This window comes from Salvelinus fontinalis, chromosome 29, assembly GCF_029448725.1.
Source record: "Salvelinus fontinalis isolate EN_2023a chromosome 29, ASM2944872v1, whole genome shotgun sequence".
NCBI lineage: Eukaryota > Metazoa > Chordata > Actinopteri > Salmoniformes > Salmonidae > Salvelinus > Salvelinus fontinalis.
In genome coordinates, this window is record NC_074693.1 from 37,405,886 (window position 1) to 37,426,951 (window position 21,066).

Genomic DNA, 21,066 nt, shown 5'->3' on the forward strand with positions numbered 1-21,066 from the left:
GGTTTTGTATTGAACATTCACAAGAGTGGAAGATCCCTCGATCGATAAATCAATCCTCTCCTTTGACACGAAGCCATTCTCTGCTTGTATTTTATAACATACCCACCCCCACAACCCACGTCGGTGCTAAACGACATCCTTTAAGCTGATCCTTCAGCAGCCTGCCATCCTGCCCTATTATCCCTCCATACACTCATCAGTCACCTTTGATGACCTCATCCAGAGCTGTAAACCCTATGCCTCAGCAAAGTGAGAGGCATAAATAAAGAAGAAAGCCTAATACAATGATAAACGTCCCAGTGTCAGATGCTTCAGGGCCACAGACCCTGGAAGGACTTGATTAGTGAGAGAAACGTGGCGGATGGAGAAACTGGATCCTGGACTTCTTGATGGACCAACCCACAGGTGGTGAGGGGAGGCAACATCACCTCCGTCAAGATGAACCTTAACACGAGGGCCCCCACAAAGTGTGTGCTTAGTCCCCTCCTGTACTCCCCGTTCACCCATGACTGCGTGGTCACGCACGACTCCAACACCATCATCAAGTTTGCTGACGACACAACAGTTTTAGGCCTAATCACCGGCGACAATGAGACTAACAGGGAAGAGGTCAGATAACAACCTCTCCCTCGACGTCAGTAAGACCAAGGCGATGGTTGTGGACTACAGGAAACCGGGGGGTGAGCACGCCCCCATCCACATCGACAGGGCTGCAGTGGAGTGGATCGCGAGCTTCAAGTTCCTCGGTGTTCAAATCACTAACGACTTAAAATGGGCCACTCACACGGGCACAGTCATGAAGAAGGCGTGACAACACCTCTTCTCCCTCAGGAAGTTGAAAAGGTTTGGCAAGGGCCCTCAAATCCTCAAAAGGTTATACGGCTACACCACTGAGAGCATCTTGACTCGCAGCATCATTGCTTGGTATGGCAACAGCACCAATCCCGATCGCATGGCGCTCCAGAGGGTGGAGCGGACAGCCCAGTACATCACTGGGGCCGAGCTCCCTGCCATCCAGGACCTCTACATCAGGCGGTGTGAAAGGAAGGCCCAGAAAATCATTAGACTCCAGCCACCCAAGCCATAGACTGTTCTCTCTGCTTCCGCATGGCAAGCCGGTACCGGTGCATCAAGTCTGACATCAACTGGCTCCTGGACAGCTTTAATCCCCAAGCCATAAGACTGCTACATAGCAAACAGAATGGTTACATGGACTATCTGAGTTTCCCCTTGTATTTGTTTTCTCTATGCACACTAACAGGACTCTACACAAATCACACTGTCATTCCAGCACACACACAACATGCACACAAATGTATACTGACTCTACACACACACGCGCACATACAATCATCATAGACGCTGCTGCTACTCTGTTTATCATATATCCTGATGCCTACCCCTATACATATCTGCCTCTATCACTCCGGTATCCCTGCATGCACGTTGTAAATATGGTATTGAAACGGACCCTGTATATAGCCTCTTACTTTCTCATGTTCTTCTTATTTGTTTTTCTCGTGTGTTTTTGTTCTCCCTTATGTTATTTTTAGTGCTACACTGATATATTACTCCATTGTTGGGTTTGGAGCTTGGAAGAAAGGCATTTTACTGTATTTGTGCACGTGACATAAAAAAAAGTGAAACTTGAAACAAGAAAGCAGTGCTGGCAGGTGTACCTTGTCCCCTTTCTTCACCGTCCTGGTTGTCAGCTTCCCGATGGCTTTCTTAGCGGCATCTCCAAGTCGACGCTGACACAGAGAGAGAGAGAGAGAGAGAGAGAGAGAGAGAGAGAGAGGAGAGAGAGAGAGAGAGAGAGAGAGAGAGAGAGAGAGAGAGAGAGAGGAGTGGAGAGAGAGGAGGGGAGAATATAAAGGTGAATATGGAGAGAAAAATGTAGCCCGAAGGTTGAATTAACAAGAACAATGAAATATACCTTATTCAGCACAAATGACTCTTAAACTAATTTCCCAAAACTCCATAGTGTAGCTCTATTAGAAATAGCTAATTGAAGGACATAAATGACATTCACACTCATTTCAATGGCTGGGAACCTTTTTGCTTTAAACATTTTGAACCATTGGAGAATTGGAACAAAAATAGTGCAGTACATTGAGCTCTAGCCCAGTCAACCGAAGACATGGCAAGTTCTACTGTAAAAATAGCGTTAATAATTGATCTTGGGACTTTTCAACCGAGGGCAGAATAAGGTGCCAATGAGGGAGGTTCAGTACATTGGGACAATGCTGAAAGACCTAGAGCCAGAATCATAAGCATTTTGCTGTATTTTACACTGGAGAGGAATAACAGGAAAATGTTAATTGTGAGGTCAGTGTACAAAGAAACAGAACACTGTCTCATCTTTCAGGCATGGTTCTTCACGTTTCTAGAACCCTTTGAGAAAATAAGTGGCGCAATCCTTGCACAGATGCCGAAGCTTAGATGTCAGGGTCTAATTTTAGCTATGTATTCACAGTGTGGAGAGAGACAGACATTTGTAAAGCACATATGCTGCAGAAGGGAAAGACCTTGTTCAGTTTCTTTCCACTGATTAAACAGGCTGCTGATTTGGCACCAGTACTGTAGACACAGTGACATTGATTGAGAGTGAGAGCGAGAGAGAGACAGTGTGTGCATGTGTGTGTGAGAGTGAGTGACACTCCCCCTGTGCCAAGGCATCAGCAGAAGTATTAGGTCTGGCCCATCCCATTAACTACCACTAGAGCTCAGTGTGAGTGTAGTGGACTTATCTCACTGACCTAAGTGGATCTTCACTCATTAACACAGCCCCCACTGATTAATACTGCACTCTAGTGTGAAAGAATACACTGCGGTGTGTGTGTGTGTGTGTGTGTGTGTGTGTGTGTGTGTGTGTGTGTGTGAGTGAGAAAGAGAGAACATGTGAGCATTGCATACACACAGAAGCAGTTGACTAGGCAGTTTAATTAGTTTGTGGGGTTAAACTAAAACAAACAAAAGTTGGTGACCTCTTGCCGCCTCAGAGAGGAGAGACAGTGAGTGATAGTCTTTAAACTCCCAGTACTTAGTATTTAGTGACCACAGTATTTAGTGACCCACAGTATTTAGTGACCACAGTATTTAGTGGCCACAGTATTTAGTGACCACAGTATTTAGTGACCACAGTATTTAGTGACCCACAGTATTTAGTGGCCACAGTATTTAGTGGCCACAGTATTTAGTGACCACAGTATTTAGTGGCCACAGTATTTAGTGACCCACAGTATTTAGTGACCCACAGTATTTAGTGACCCACAGTATTTAGTGGCCACAGTATTTAGTGACCCACAGTATTTAGTGACCACAGTATTTAGTGACCACAGTATTTAGTGACCCACAGTATTTAGTGACCCACAGTATTTAGTGACCCACAGTATTTAGTGACCCACAGTATTTAGTGACCCACAGTATTTAGTGACCACACAAACACAGATGGTGAAGGGTTGTTTCAGATAGATAGCTAGCTAGAGAGGAGTCTCGCCCTGTCAGATGCTACATCGATCAGCACTGTTTGTAAACAGTCTTAAATGGCTCCTTGTTTTGTCTTCTTTCCCACAGTTGTGAAATGACATTGAAGGTTTATACCACAGAGGGAAGGACAAAAGGAAATTAGGCTATTTAAAACAATTGGGACAGGACCCACTCACCTCTACTGTCCTCCACTATCCTGGCTTAAATTTCTGGCACAATTAAGGTACTAAAGGTAGTGTCTTAGACCAGACCAACAGAAAAGGGGTGCGTGTGTATTTTTAAAGATGCCAGACGCTAAGGAAGCAGAGGTTTTACAACAACGACCCTCCATTAAGGATTCATGAACCATTTACCACATAAACATTTCATGGCTGTTTTCTCTCACAGAGAGAGAGCGAGAGAAGGGGGGAGACAGAAAGAGAGAGAGAGAAAGAGAGGGTAGAGAGCGAGCGAGAGAGAGGAGAGGAAGGTCAACCGAGCCAGACATCCAGTCAACATCTGGAGGACATGAAGGTGACTGGTGCTTCACCTGCTATCCACTTCTTTTACCTGAGTCCTCACAGACAGTCGACTGTATGTCTAGTATGTCAAAGTGACATTGAGAGCATATGCCTCAACAACATTTGTCACCACTATCTAAAGATGTTTGCACTCAATTGTTAATAACTTCCATTTTTTTTTAAAGAAGCTGGATTTTTTGTAGCCCTGGGTATTCATATCGGGACGTCTGCCTCCATTCTTAAGAAAAATATGATGGGAGAACTAATACCATTAGTACCTGACTGCAATAAAACCATTCAAGTGTGGTAACTATGAGCTAGATGTGTGGATCTCAAGTTAGGATTGGATGCTAAGAAAAGCTGCGCAGTTTTTCCTGTTACATATATTTGAAATACATAATTCAAATACTTTTGAGTATTTTGCCATTTGTATTTCAAATGGCCTGAACTACAATCCAATGTATTTTGTAACAAGATACTTTTGAGACTTTTGTTTTTGTCTGTACAATTTGTTATAGTGGTTCATAATTTGGTGGCCCCCTTTCACCCTGCATTGGTATCAGAAGTCTTGATGGCACTATGGTGCGATAGTAGATTCTGCTAAATGACCAACATGTAAATGAAAAAATGATCACTTGCAAAGCATGCTGGGTATTATCATAATGAGCTCCGCCCCCGAAAGAAAGCCGATAATAATAATACCTGTTGTGCTTTTGTTCATTTTTACATGCACATTTTGGTCATTTAGCAGACACTTTTATCCAGAGTGATTTACAGGCAGTGCATTCAACTAATGTAGATAAACAACCACATATCACAGTCATAGCAAGTAATGTGTTTATTTGTTACCGTCACTGAGAATGTTGTTATAGTGAAGGCATGTACTTGGCAATGTATTTTGAAAATACAAAATACCTGTAGGTATTTGTATTTTGTATTTTATCAAAATACAACTCTATAAAAGTACATTGATAAATTGGTATTTTTGTAACAAGATACATTTTGATGTATCTTTTGCCCATCTTTGACCCTAAGTACACAAACACCAAATAAATACCATATTGTAAAAAACAAGCGTAACCATTAGCAAACATACTCTATGTCCTACCTGGCTGCGGTCACGTGCGTTCGTAAAGCGTATCTTCTGGATGAAGTAGAAGATGAGCCACGCAGAGGAGATGATCATGAGTACGATGAAGGAGATGGAGACGAAGACCAGGGAGCCGCGGTTGATATTCTTGGCCTGGCCACGCTGGCCCACCACCACACTCACCAGCACCGTCAGGTTCCTCTCCAGCAGACCCAGGATCTCCTTGCCGTACGACTCAGTGATCATCACCGCCACAGTGTCACCCGTACCTGATGAACACAGTAGAGGGGAGTTAATAGTGGCTAGGTTTTTGTGGTAATCCAATCAGAGCTTTTGCATGTTTTCTTGTGACACGTCAAGTCAATGAAAGCAATGACCAGTTAGTCCCGATCCATGACTTTGGAGGCAGTCAGTTAGCATACACTTATTCACAGTTTGCACATGTCCCCTCCACTATATTCAATCTGCCAGCTTTTAAATGTCAGATCCATAACACAATAACTACTATTGGATAGGCAATTTCGCGTCACCCATATTGACAGGATCCACAGAGCAACGTCAATAACAGAGCCCCTTCCGATTCTAAATCTGTAGATTTAGAGGCTTTCCAACCAATTTCTCTTTAACCACGATGAAAAGACCCACAGAGCCAGTCGCCAGTCAACAGATTCTCATTCCTCTACGTGGGCAGATGTAGGATCATTAATCAGTTCCCTGCGTTTGCATTTCAAGGCGTTAAGCCCCTGGAGCTGGGTTTTAATAGGGTGGCATGGAGAGAGTCTGCCATCCATCTGCATGGCATCACCAGCCAGTCCCAATAGACAGTGTCAGTGGATCAGATCTACTCTCGAGCGCAACCCATTCCTCATCTATTAAGACCGGGTTCTGAACACCTGCACAGCCAACACAGCTGTGTAGTGACGGATTGAATATCCCATGGCCTGAGGGAATACATGTGGAGACAAGAGAAACGTGTAAGAGAACGTATAATATATCCATTATGTGAATAGGGGCTCCTGAATTTTTGAATACCCTATGTGAAGAAATGTGAAACATTATGCCAACAAAGGTGATGTGGTATAATGGAATTCATTCATGGACAATGACCGCAATGCATTGCAGAGCATTAGCCAGTGGAAAATAATCATTGTTTATTTTAAACTATATAAGCAGTGGTGGAGCCATCTGTGATCATCATAATCACCTCCATTTTAAGTTGGTGGTAGTAAGAGGGTCCAGGCAGCTGACTGCGACAGGCCAGGGGGAGTCATGTTACTGCTGGAGACGACTCCTCTCTGTCCCTCGGGGCTCTTTTACCACAGCTTGCCTTACCACTAATAGCAGCTGAAAGTGCACTGTGTCTGTCTGCGTGTGCTCGTTTGTGTAAGCGTGTCTACTGTACATCAGTGTGTGTGTACGGGAATCTGTCTAAATCTACGTGCCTGTTTACTACACATGTGTGTGTGCGCAGTTTACCTTGCCTCAGTGTTGACGAATGGCACACTGGTCACACACACACCAAGGCCGTGAGATTAAGACAACAGGAAACATCCACTTTGAGTGGAGAAAACATGAGGCCTCTACCTTTCTCCTGTAGCACACATTCTCTATTTTCTAGAGACGGTGACTACCTGCATTCGCACTGTGACATAAACCTCGCTTTCTTTTTCTTCAGACATCCCTCCTTTTGAACTTTGTATTTTTTTCTTTCTTACAGACATCCCCCTTCCTCAACGATGTCAAAACGACAAAAAAAGCCAGTACCCAAACTGCTTCATCCTCTTTCCCGTGTCAGATATTTTGTTTGTTTGTTGCACTTCCAGAATTAAACCAACATTGTGACGAAAGAAGCATCAAGACTATCCTTCACAGATCATTTGGCTCCTAAAGTCCTTGAAAGTTTGACTGTGAATTATCAATAATGTTACCAGATGATAATTCCTCCAGAATTGGCCTTAAAACATCTGTTTTCTTAAGAGAAAGAGAGAGATCAAAAGAAAAAGGGAGAGACAGAAAGAGAGAGAAAAGGGCTGTAATTCAGAAGGCTGGGTATAATGACTCCCTGTCGTGTAGGCTGAATGAGAACAGTTAGGTCATTACACTATTCGTCTCTCTACCCCTCTCTCTCTCTCCCTCCTTCTCTTTCTCTGTACCTATTCTTCCTTCCCTCCCTCCCTCCCTCAGTGGAAGCCCTCTCTTAAAGGTGCCCTTTAGCCAAACGCCACCTGGCTACTGACTCAGCGTGTTTGGGGAGCACGGGTGCCACGAGATATGGGGTGATTGAGAGCACCCTTGCACTGAGCTACCTGACAAACAACGAGAGGATGGAGGGAGGAAGGGATTTCGTCACTTCAAACTCCATGTGCCAACTGACCACAACCATCTTTCTTCACTTCAAATTCATGTGTCAACAGACCACAACTTAATTCAACTGCACCAAAACAGTACTCTAATAGACGGGTTGGTTGTTTAGCAACAAGACCGAGGCATGAACAACTATGGGGCAAAACCGACGGGGTTGGCTTAGATTGTTGACAACATGTTGAAAACGTAAATACCTTTGCACAATGAGCACTTGTCTCTCAAATATTTCACTACAGTTGTTGGTTAGTTAGTTAGCGTATTTTAGTCATATTAGCATTGACATGAAATCAGTAAAAACACCTCAAACCAAGAAATGGTATCAATGAAACGAGCTGAAACGAGCCACTTACAATTCCCCACATGGCAGTGTCAATCTTGCTAGCAATCTGGCCATCCAGAATCACAACAGGCTGACTTCTGCCCCATGGAAGCGCACACATCGTTTTTGTGACATTGTCAGCTAATTGAAGGGCGTCCACAGAACAACCACATTGTGGTTGGCTTGTGGTCAACCGCCGCAAAACAAGGTTCAAATTAACAGTAAGTTGTTAAACCACTGACCGACAACCTAGTTGGTCTCCTGCTGACTATTGCAGTTGATCCATGTCTACTCAAACACACAAATACGCATGCACTTACGCATGACACGCACGCACACATGCACAGAAAGACCCAAACGCAACCCTCTATAGATAGGAATTGCACCTCATTTCAATCGAAATTGGCCCTCACTTCACTATCTAACGGCCATAAAGCAAGCAGGACAAACAACAAAGAGAAAGAAACCTTGACCTGAGACACGCCCCCCCCCCCCCCCCCTGCCCCCGGTCCTAATACTCTACATACACACGCACCAGCTCTGCTTATCACGAAAGAAGTGCAGCTGGCTTTACAATATGCTCTATTGCCCAGGGTTGATGGGAAATCACGGCCAGTCAAAACTATGGCGCTGCACAACGGGCCGCTCCCATGAATCATTGGTTTTATGGGGCTAGGCTATGCTAGTTCACCATAGACCAAGCACTGAACACACATGTAGGGACCTGGCCGGGCTAGACTAGGCTAGGGTACCATAGACCCAGCACAGTACACGTGTTGTACCAAAAGCCCAGGGGGGAAATCAGCCATGACTCACGTTGACTTATTAACTGCCAAAGGTGTGGATGTGAGTGTGGGAGGTGGATAGCAAGAAAGCAGATACGAATGTGTGCGTTTCTGAAAATCTGTGGTTGTTTCTTTGGAAAACATAACCCATTTTTTTTTTTTAAATGTAAGATTAACTAGTCCCCTTCCCTCCTCTGTAATGCTGAAAACATAATGACAAGCTGACACAGAAAAAGGAGCGATACCTCGGGTTGACCGTGGGACTTTCAAACTTCACTTAATTTGGATTAAACACATAACGAATTCTGATGGAACGCCACACCAGTTACTCATAAAAACAGAACACAGCTAAATTAGTTTCCTTTTATTACAATTCAATCCTTGTTTGTTTTCTACACCTACTGACGATAGCTAAGTAATTCGATTTTAGTTGCCAAATGTCGTCCTACAGTAAATGCATGATGGCAGAAGGGCAACGTAATGTTAAGTGGAAGGTAGCCTAGCGGTTAAGAGCATTGGACTAGTAACCGCTAGGTATCTGGTTCGAATCCCTGAGATAACTAGGTGAAACATCTGTTGTGCAATTTTTTGGTGTAAATAGCTCTGGATTAGAGTGTCTGCTAAATGACTAAAATGTAAATAATGTTGCTAAGTGTCAATGACTTTGTGCAGAGGGGAATGACATTTGTGACCGACCACCTCGATTCGGTCTTATGTAGCAAAATCTGAAAGTGTTTTTTATATTGGATAAAAATAGAGACTCAGAGCTACTAAATGGTATATCATACACTGCAGTTAAGGAAGAATAGGAAAGCAATTCTGCTTTGAAAGTTGATGCACTTGTAACCCCACTTTTGAGAAAATGGCCTCGAATGTTTGGTACACCTATAGTACTGGAGAGCTCTTCGTTGTCTACAACTATTCCGCCTCTTTCACACCCTCTTAAGCCTTAGCCCCACCCATCTCTTTAAGGATTCACATGTGAGGCCATGTGCTAAAAAAGGGGAAAAATATGAAATTGCCCACTGCAAATTGAGGACACACAGACACACACACACCCCCACCCCTCCACGCGCTGCTTCTAATCTACAGCTTTTTTTTGCAGTGAGAACGTGCAGGGAGGTATATATTTAGGCATATTAAAACACAACCATTTTTTCCCAGATCATGAGTATCATCCGATCCAACTAACAATTGTCTATTTACAGACACGGTTACGAGTATGGCCATGTCAGCACACCCCTACCAGACACACTTGTCTAAATTGATGGGTAATGTGAAAGAATTGCTATAACCACCCCACAGACACATCTAGCTAAGTGGATGGGTCAGTATTGTCTAGACATGTACACAGTGGTGTAAAGTACTTAAGTCGTACTGTACTTTACTATTTATATTTTTTGATGTCTTTTACTTCACTACATTCCTAAAGAAATGAATGTACTTTTTACTCTATACATTTTCTCGGACATCCAATTAATTTGTTCTTAACTGACTTGCCTAGTTAAATAAAAGGTAAAAATAAAATAATAATATTACAAAAACAAAACAAATCTATCAAAAAGTACTCGTAACATTTCGAATGCTTAGCAGGACAGGAAAATGGTCAAATTCACGCACTTATCAAAGAACATTCCTGGTCATCCCTACTGCCTCTTACCTGGCGGACTAAAACATCACATGCTTCATTTGTAAATTATTTCTGTTGGAGAGTGCCCCTGGCTATCTGTAAATTTAAAAAACTAACATTTGAAATGATTTTTACTTTTACTTTTGATACTTAAGTATATTTTAGCAATTACATTTACTTTTGATACTTAAGTACAGTGCATTCGGAAAGTATTCAGACACATTCCCTCTTTTCCCATTTTGTTCCGTTACAGCCTTATTCTAAAATTGATTAAATCATTTTTTCCATCGCAAAGATTCAACCAAGACTTCAAACTAAACTTGTTGAATACCTGGTCTGCATACCCACTGTTGCAAACCCATTGCTGCTTGAATGAATCATGATAACAAAAAATAAAATACAAAAACGCACGGCCAAGGGTCGCAAATGCAAGTGTTTTGGTCGCAGTTTTGAGCCCTGCACACACACAGTGGTCTGATAAAACCCCAAAACACAGTAAGACGCGGAACTAAAATGAGACTGCAGGGACCACAAGAGCAGGCATAAACAAGTTGAGCTCTCTCTCGCTCTCTCTCTCAGCAGTTATCTGTAAATCTCCAAAGCTAAGTCAAGTCTCCAGACAGGCATTCACCACAGAGGAAATCAGACAGAGCCAGGCAGGCACGTGCCCAGGCATGTTTACATGCCTCACTCTTTGGCTTTGTTTTATGGGTGGCGCCTAATGGCTGAACCTAGACCTGCCATGATGGCTTGCTTCCAGATACTGATCCAAGGTCTGGTTCAGTTTTTTCCCCTTATGGTCAAGGGTAGGATTGGCGAAAAGGTCAGCTTTTCCTAGACCTGTGACTATGAGGAAATTCTATTCAGAGATTGTGTGACTAAATGACATCCTTTGCACCCCATTACAATACAAGCACTTCACAGTAAAAGCACCAAAGCAAGGCTTTTTCTCGTTTTCGTCCTCTCTTTGTCTCACCACCATCCCCATACACAACAGAGTTCAGAGGCATGTCTATGAACATTAACACGGACACATAAATACTCATCAGCACAGTCAAATTTGCTGTTGTCAGTGTGCCATCCTCTGTGAGGCTGATGTCTCTCTCTGCCCCATATCTCCACACAACATCTCTGGTACAGTGCCTTCAGAAAGTATTCATACCCCTTGATTTATTCCACATTTTGTTGTGTTACAGCCTGAATTCAAAATAGATGAAATAAAACATTTGCTCACCCATCTCAACACAATACCCCATAATGACAAAGTGAAAACATGTTTAGACATTTTTGCTAATTTCTTGAAAATGAAATACAGAAATATATAATTTAAATATGTTTTTTACATTCCCACCCCTGAGTCAATACATGTTAGAATCACCTTTTGAAGTGATTACAGCTGTGAGTCTTTCTGGGTAAGTCTCTAAGAAGCTTTGCACATCTGGATTGTGCAATATTTGCACATTATTCTTTAAAACATTCTTCAATCTCTGTCAAGTTGGTTGTTGATCATTGCTAGACAGCCATTTTCAAGTCTTGCCATAGATTTTCAAGCTTATTTAAGTCAAAACTGTAACTAGGCCACTCATGGACATTCAATGTTGTCTTAGTATGAAACTCCAGTGTATATTTGGCCTTGTGTTTAGGTTATTGTCCTTCTGAAAGGTGAATTTGTCTCCCAGTTTGTGTTGGAAACAGGTCTTCCACTAGGATTTTGCCTGTGTTTAGTTCTATTCCTTTTCTTTTTATCTCCCCAAAAAACTTTAGCCCTTGCCAATGACAAGAATACCCATAACATGATGCTGCCACCACCATGCTTGAAAATACTAAGAGTGGTACTCAGTGATGTGTTGTGTTGGATTTGCCTCAAACATAACGCTTTATATGCGCTGACCAACTCGCACGATGTAGGACGTTGGATTGCACAAGCAATATATAAGATGCCGGAGCTGTGTCTATTTCGGCCAGTTCCGAGATAAAGAAAAACACCTGAATTTCCAATGTAGCAATTGCCGAAGGCTATAGAGAAGAAGTTGCTACTTTGAGTCAACAAATCGCTAATTTGTACCAGCTATTGGGGAAGCCACATCCTCCTACCTTCTCGTTCTCCACTCCATTGGCAGCAAACACCACCAAGCTGAGGGGAGTCTCACCATCGGGAAGACTATCGTCGTTGGATAGGCCATTGTCGCTAGGGGATGCTGGTTCTTCTCCAGAGGCTGCAGCTAGCGGCTCCTTTGTGGACCAAGATATCCAACCATGGAGACACATCGCAGTACGGCGTGGGACTCAATGCCAGCGAGGACCTCGATCTCGATCCTCTACAGCGACGGAAGCAATGAGTGTTCTCCAGACGTCAAACAGCTTTGCTGCTTGAGATCCTGACGTTCCAGCGCCTTCAGGTCCGCGGTCATCTGATCCGGATGATTCTTATTCTGCCCGCGCTGTGTTTGCGCCAGGAGCTCTGATCCCCGTGATCTGTGGTGGCCGAGTTGGAGTTGGAAAAAACAAGAATAAAAATGGAGCTGTGCAAAAGGCTTCGGAAGAAAACAATAATGGTAAACGGCTAGCTACCATTTTAAATCGGGAGCTCAATGGTAAAGCAAGCGTCAATCCAAGATACACGCACACTTTGTTTTCCAGGTGCTAAAGTCACCGAATAAATGTGAATTTTACCAGTAGTCAAGAAGCAGATTCCTGACCTGACAACAGTTGTGTTGCACGTTGGTTCAAATGACATTATGGGAGTGAAGTCTGAGAGACTCAGAAACAATAACTTGTTGCTCTTGGAAACAGCTCGAAGCCTTGTGGGAAGAAGCGTTATCTCAGGAACCATCCAATCTCATCGCCATTGTGGGACAGAGTTTTATTCATATGTGGTCTTTTCATCTAAGGCTAATGCGTCTTTCTAAAGACATGGGCACGTCATTTGTTGACAATTTTGATTGCTTTTTCCAAAAACAGAGGAACTTCGTCAATGGTGTTATTCATCTGGGTAAAAATGGCATCCGCCTCCTATCATCCAACATGGAAAAGATACTTAAACAATAAAAATGATATAGGGCTAGTCCCAGTATTGCTATAGCAAGTATTTTATCAGACTACCCTTTAACCACGTTTTCATAAACGTAGGGGTAATGTACTTAGTAATCTTGTCCCCATTCACTTGGTTCACACTGGCGATTATACTTGTGCAAACACCTCAAGTACCCCGGTTGATAGCAACAATCCACGTTTTTAAAAACTATAAGGGACTTGGGTTTTTACATTTGAATATACGTGGTATATGTTGACGTTAGAAAAATGTACTAGTGTTTTGTATTTCCATTGCCGATAAACACGCTCCGTACACTAAGGTTAGAGTAAAACATTTCTGATGCTATTCGTAAATGAGATGTAGAATTGGCTAAGGCTAGAGAAACGTATTCTTGTTCTGACTGGCTGACTTTTAGGCCGCTGAGAAACCTGTGCATCAGACTTGTTTGAAGAACAAAATCGGATTACTATGTGACTAGTTTAAATGACTTATGGGAATCCAGCCAAATTCTGGAAAGTAGTTAAAACATTACAGAGCAATATGCACTCTACACTCCCAAATCAGATAGGGCTGGATACTGGACTCATTACTGATAAGAATGCCATTGCTAATGCCTTCAACAATCACTTCATTGCAGCAAGCAATCTTTCTGAGAAAATGTCGACCACAAATGACGGAAGAAAAGATACACACGAAGGGATTATGCATGAGTATGCTGATGGTCAGGGTTTCTCACTAAGCCTCTTCACAGAGGAGAAAGTTATTGATGCCTTGCTAGCCATAGACACTAAGCAAGCAACAGGGGCTGACAAACTTGACCCAGGGTTGCTGGCTAGAGCTGCACCACTTATCTCTGGTGCTCTTACTCATATTTTTAACCTCACGCTGACCTCTGGGGTCATACCAAAGATTTGGAAAACTGCCTATGTGCTGACTCTGCACAAAGGTGGGGATACTGGTGACCTTGATAATTATCGACCAATCTCTAAGCTGTCTTGTCTTGCAGAAATGTTAAGAGTCATAGGTAAATGTACAGCTGCGCTCTTTCTTGTCTGACAACTGCATACTGAACAAATTTAAGTCCGGTTTTAGACCAGGGCACAGTAGTATCACAGCCACCACACTGGTTGTAAATGATATTGTAAAAGCCTTGGATAAGAAGTTGAACTGTGTTGCTTTGTTTGTTGACCTGTCGAAGGCTTTCGATACAGTTGATCATTCTCTTCTGCTGAAGGGACTGACCTCATTGGGGTTGGCCTCAGATACATGTTTGTGGTTTCAGAATTATCTCAGTGATAGATCTCAGGCTATTATTTCAGATGGGGTAAAATGAGATTTTGTCACTGTACACAAAGGAGTCCCACAAGGTTCGATTTTAGGTCCTTTATTATTCACTATATACATAAATTATATCTGAAACTCAGTGAAAGAATTCCTTACATTCCTGCAATCTGACTTTCAATTGCTTCAAGATGCACTTGTAGATCTTAGGCGGGTGCTTAATTCAAGTAAAACTAAGTATACTGTATTTTCACAATCCAATAGTATACAATTGGAAAATCTGAACATTACTATCCATGATGGCTCTCTTTTGGAACGTGTTCCCACCTATAAATACCTTGGAATTTGGTCAGATGATAATATCTCTTTTAAAACTCATATAAGTGAGCTGGTAAAGAAGCTAAAATTGAGAATGAGATTTTTTATAGAAATAAATCTTGTCTGTCATCACAGAAAGGAAATTGTACACGCCACTTTTATGTCAATGCTTGATTATGGCGATGTTTTATATATGCATGGATCAGCATCAGTACTGAAGAAATTGGATGCAGTGTATCATGCAGCGTTGCGCTTGTTTACTGGTGCAAACTTTTGCACACATCATTGCTTTTTGTACACTTCGGTTGGCCGGGACTCCCTGACATTTAGAAGGGCCAAACACTGGTTGATATTGGTTTATAAAGCTGTCTTACAGAAACTTCCTACTTATTTTAACAAAAAAATCCAGTGGTCAAACAGTATTTATCAGACGCGGTCACGGGACATAGAGATACCCCAGGTTCACACAGAGTTAGGCAAAACGGCACTTGAATATCATGCTCCACACTCATGGAATGAATTGCAGAGAGAACTCCAGTTAGATGTTTTGGTGCCTGTAAGACAGTTTAATGCACATTACATTAACTTTTATTATGAACTGTGATTGCTTTTTGTAATGTGTGTTTTTCTCATAGATGTTTATCAAATTGTAATATTTTTAATCTCCATCTTGTACTTTTTTTTATATGTTTTACATTTGTTTAGTTTTAAATTCTTATTAATTGCTTTGTTGTTTTTATTGTTGTATCACAGGGCACAACTGTAAAAGAAACTCAGCTCAGCTTGTTTCTACTGTTTAAATAAAGGTTAATAATATGCAGGACATAAAGTGTATTTCTTTGCCACATTTTCTGCAGTTTTACTTTAGTGCCTTATTTATTTATTTATTACTTTTTACAATATTTATTTATATTTCTACTTTAGAAATAGCCACCAGATGGTTTTTCAAGGTATTTGGTATTTGGAAATAGCCACTGTATTTTTAAAGATTTGAATAATTGTAGATACTTAAGTAAAAATGTTCTGTCCAAAAATGATGCAGAAAAATTCATCCATGCATTTGTTACTTCTAGGTTAGACTACTGCAATGCTCTACTTTCCGGCTACCCGGATAAAGCACTAAATAAACTTCAGTTAGTGCTAAATACGGCTGCTAGAATCCTGACTAGAACCAAGAAATTTGATCATATTACTCCAGTGCTAGCCTCCCTACACTGGCTTCCTGTTAAGGCAAGGGCTGATTTCAAGGTTTTACTGTTAACCTATAAAGCGTTACATGGGCTTGCTCCTACCTATCTTTCCGAGTTGGTCCTGCCGTATATACCAATACGTACGCTACGGTCACAAGACGCAGGCATCCTAATTGTCCCTAGAATTTCTAAGCAAACAGCGGGAGGCAGGGCTTTCTCCTATAGATCTCCATTTTTATGGAACAGTCTGCCTACCCATGTGAGAGACGCAGACTCGGTCTCAACCTTTAAGTCTTTACTGAAGACTTATCTCTTCAGTAGGTCATATGATTGAGTGTAGTCTGGCCCAGGAGTGTGAAGGTGAACGGAAAGGCTCTGGAGCAACGAACCGCCCTTGCTGTCCCTGCCTGGCCGGTTCCCCTCTCTCCACTGGGATTCTCTGCCTCTAACCCTATTACAGGGGCTGAGTCACTGGCTTACTGGTGCTCTTTCATGCCGTCCCTGGGAGGGGTGCGTCACTTGAGTGGGTTGAGTTACTGACGTGATCTTCCTGTCTGGGTTGGCGCCCCCCCTTGGTTTGTGCTGTGGTGGAGATCTTTGTTGGCTATACTCGGCCTTGTCTCGGGATTATAAGTTGGTGGTTGAAGATATCCCTCCAGTGGTGCGGGGGCTGTGCTTTGGCAAAGTGGGTGGGGTTATATCCTTCCTATTTGGCCCTGTCCGGGGGTATCTTCGGATGGGGCCACAGTGTCTCCTGACCGCTCCTGTCTCAGCCTCCAGTATTTATGCTGCAGTAGTTTGTGTCGGGGGGCTAGGGTCAGTTGGTTATACCTGGAGTACTTCTCCTGTCTTATCCAGTGTCCTGTGTGAATTTAAGTATGCTTTCTCTAATTCTCTCGTTCTCTCTTTCTTTCTCTCTCTCTGAGAACCTGAGCCCTAGGACCATACGTCAGGACTACCGGGCATGACGACTCCTTGCTGTCCCCAGTCCGCCTGGCCTTGCTGCTATTCCAGTTTCAACTGTTCTGCCTGCGGTTACAGAACCCCTACCTGTCCCAGACCTGCTGTTTTCAACTCTTAATGATCGTCTATGAAAAGCCAACTGATTTATTCCTGATTATTATTTGACCATGCTTGTCATTTATGAACATTTTGAAAATCTTGGCTCTCTCTAATTTTCTCCTTCTCTCTTTCTTTCTCTCGGAGGACCTGAGCCCTGGGACCATACGTCGGTACTGCCGGGCGTGGTGGCTCCTTGCTGTCCCCAGTCTGCCTGGCCTTGCTGCTGTTCCGGTTTCAGCTGTTCTGCCTGCGGTTATGGAACCGCCACCTGTCCCAGACCTGTTGTTTTTCAACTCTTAATGATCGGCTATGAAAAGCCAACTGAAAATTATTAATGATTATTATTTGACCATGCTTGTCACTTATGAACATTTTTGAACATCTTGGCATAGTTCTGTTATAATCTCCACCCGGCACAGCCAGAAGAGGACTGGCCACCCCTCATAGCCTGGTTCCTCTCTAGGTTTCTTCCTAGGTTTTGGCCTTACTAGGGAGTTTTTCCTAGCCACCGTGCTTTTACACCTGCATTCTAGCTGTTTGGGGTTTTAGGCTGGGTCTCTGTACAGCACTTCGAGAAATTAGCTGATGTACGAAGGGCTATATAAAATAAACTTGATTGATTGATTAAATATTTAGTTGCAGTCAACTTGTGCAATACGTTAGGAGAAAAAGCAGACTGCGTTCTTCATTTCACCTGCTCATTTATTTTTCATTATGAAGCTTACCGGTAGTCCCCAGTCACATGTTGTTTGTTTACAAGCACACAACAACGAGAGACCGGAGCCTTGTGACTCACTGTTGTGCAGCACGCGCCAGGTGATTTAGTTATTGTATCTAATTCACAACTAAATGTTTGCCAGCTAGATATCGTATAACAATTAAGTTAACTGTCTAAAATGTGCTTAATGCTCTGCATTTGGTTTGCTACCATAGTAGCTAGTTAGCTATCTAGTTAACGTAAACTCACTCACTTTTGTACATCGCCTTGGTCCGTACAATTGACCTTATTTTAGCGCACAAAAAATGCAATACTTCCAGATCAACTGTAATGTCAATACCATTGTAAAGCACAATTTCTCCCCTTTTCCAACAGAATTCATTACGAGACCTCCACGCTGCCCGTTTCTGCATGATTCAAGAAGGCAATGAGCTCCGTCGGGTCTTTTAAAAAATGGCGGGTGAGCGAAACTAATGCGTGGTAGTGAGAAGGAGGAGATGTATGGGAAAACTGCTTTTTTTCACTCGATAAATGCGTGGGACCGGTACAGGTGGCACCGGGTTAATGACACGCACCTCAGGGCGAGTGCGGGAAAGAGGCACAGGACGTACTGGACTGTGGAGGCACACTGGAGACCTGATGCGTGGGACCGGTACAGGTGGCACCGGGCTGATGACACGCACCTCAGAGCGAGTGCGGGGAAGAGAAACAGGACGGGCCTGACTGGGGACACGCACTTGAGGGAGAGTGCGAGGAGCAGGAACAGGACGTACTGGGTTGTGAAGATACACTGGAGACCTGGTGTGTATAGCCGGCATCAATTGTTCCGGAACTTTAACACACGTTTCAGGACGAGTACTAGTAACTGGCACAGGTGGTATCAGACAGCTAACACGCTCCTCTCTCTCTTCACTCTCCTCCAATTTGATTAACAACTCCTCGAAGGTCTCTAACTCTCCCCTCCATTCACTCTCTTCCAATTTGTCCAATAACTCCTCGACAGTCTCTTACTCACCCCTCAACTTCGCCGACTGCTCCATGTGCCCCCCCCCCCCCCCCCAAAAAAAAAAACTTTATTGGGGTTTCTGTGGCCTACCTCCCTGACGTCGTTGCTGTCCTCTCATGCTCCTAGGCGACTCTCGCCAAGGAAGGCGATCCTGTTCTGCCAGGATTTCCTCCCAAGTCCAGGATCCCTTCCCATTCAGGATCTCTTCCCAAGTCCAGGATACTTCCTCCTCCTGGGCACGCTGCTTGGTCCTTTGTTGGTGGGATCTTCTGTCACGATCATTGTAATGATGAGACCAAGGCGCAGCGTGCATAGAGTTCCACATAATTTTAATAAACTCACTAAACAAAACAACAAAAGCACAAACGAAACGTGAAGCAACTAGAGTGCACAAAGGCAACTTACTGTAGACAAGATCCCACAACTAACAATGAGGAAAATGGCTACCTAAATATGATCCCCAATCAGAGACAACGATAAACAGCTGTCTCTGATTAGGAACCATATCAGGCCATCATAGACATACAAACACCTAGATGACCCACCCTAGTCACTATCACGCTCCAACCAACACAGTAAAAAACAGCTTACTATGGTCAGGGCGTGACATTCTGAGTATGCTTGTAATCGTTTAGGACTTTGGAGTTTTTCAGGATAAAAAAGAAACGGAATGGAGCTAAGCACAGACAAAATCCTAAATTGATTCAGTCTGCTTCCCACCAGGCACTGGGAAATTAATTCACCTTTCAGCAGGACAATAACCTAAAGCAAATCTACACTAGAGTTGCTTACCAAGAAGACAGTGAATGTGCCGAGTTACAGTTCGAAATCTGCTTGAAAATCTATGACGACCTGAAAACGGTTGTCTAACAATGATCAACAAACAATTTGACAGAGCTTGAAGAATTTTGAAAAGAATAATGGGCAAATGTTGCACAATCCAGGTATGGAAAGCTCTTAGAGACTTACTCACAAAAACTCACAGCTGTTGATCGTTGACAAAAAATGACAAATTTTATTCCCACTTTGTAACACAAGAAACTGTGGGAAAAGTACAGTGTGAATACTTTCTGAATGCACTGTATGTCAGAAACTGTTTAAAATGTTTGCATGTTGGGCCTCCCGAGTGGCGGGCCGGGCGCCTGCAGGCTGACTTCGGTCGTCAGTTGAACGGTGTTTCCTCTGACACAATGGTGCAGCTGGCTTCCGGGTTAAGCGAGCGGGTGTTAAGAAGCGTGGCTTAGCGAGTCATATGTCGGAGGACGCATGACTCGACCTTCGCCTCTCCCGAGCCCGTTGGGGAGTTGCAGCGATGAGACAAGATGGTAGTCACGAAGTTGGGGACAAAAAGTGGGTAAAAATAAATACAAATTAAATAAAAATGTTTGTATGTGCTCGTTAGTATTTAGCTAGCATTTGCTTTGGGATTTACATGTACTTGCTAACATTCGGATTACAGAGGCTCAGAGTGGTCTAAAAACAGCGGTCTTTTTGTTCAGTGCTGGTATTAACGAATATCCCGGGATACCACAAGATCGGTATGAAGGTATAACAATCTAGATACCACCCAAGCCCAACATGTACACCCACACACACACATCTTTCATCAAAGTCAAATGCATACATCTCCCATATCCCCGTGATATTGACAAATAACTCCCATCCATGATAAATGACGTGCTTTTCAAGCAAACAGTGATCAATACTGAAAGGTTTGTGCTCAGGGAAACTATCAGAATTCCACCATTCGTTCATGATAGAAAATGACCTTATAAATTAGTCATGGCCCCCCTTCTATATTTATAAAAGCCCATCGATCCCACCCAGACAGTGCTATCACACCTTCTGACTCATTCTTCCTCTCTCTACCCCTACCTCTTCCTCCCTCCCTTTCCCTTGTTGCTACTCTCCTCCCCGCCTACCGTTACTAGACTCAAGCAACCACTGTTTTCCCAGCTAGCTCTGTCACTTTGTTTAATTTTTTCACTCCCTCTCCTCTAACCACCACTGCCTGCCTGCCTTCCAAGCTATTGGCTCCTCAGCGCTATAGGGACGCTACACCAGCACCCGCCCTCTATTTCTCTCCCTCTCTCTCATTCTCTCTTCACCTGCTCACTAGACTGTCTCATTCATGCAGGCTTTTCAACGCTACCTCGAATTAGCTCAGGGCATCCCCTGGGGTGGGGGGACGCGAAGGTGAAGTACAAAATGTCTCTAGGCTAGCCGTCAGCTACTTTCACTCACTCACTCATACAGTAGACTCATTCATGAAGTGTCCGA

General features: G+C 43.2%; 1 protein-coding gene across 5 annotated transcripts in view; it reads right to left on the minus strand.

Moving 5' to 3' along the window:
- Positions 1-21,066, minus strand: part of LOC129827952 (E3 ubiquitin-protein ligase RNF130-like) — a 68,165-nt gene that overhangs the window by 18,324 nt on the left and 28,775 nt on the right. For 3 of the 5 annotated variants that reach the window (XM_055889259.1, XM_055889258.1, XM_055889262.1), the window contains exons 4-5: positions 5,086-5,348; positions 1,680-1,751 (exon numbers count right to left, since the gene is read on the minus strand). In XM_055889259.1, the coding sequence (XP_055745234.1) occupies positions 1,680-1,751; positions 5,086-5,348 (335 nt within the window). The remainder of the gene's footprint in view (positions 1-1,679; positions 1,752-5,085; positions 5,349-21,066) is intronic. The other 2 variants (XM_055889261.1, XM_055889260.1) reach the window with 1 other exon arrangement.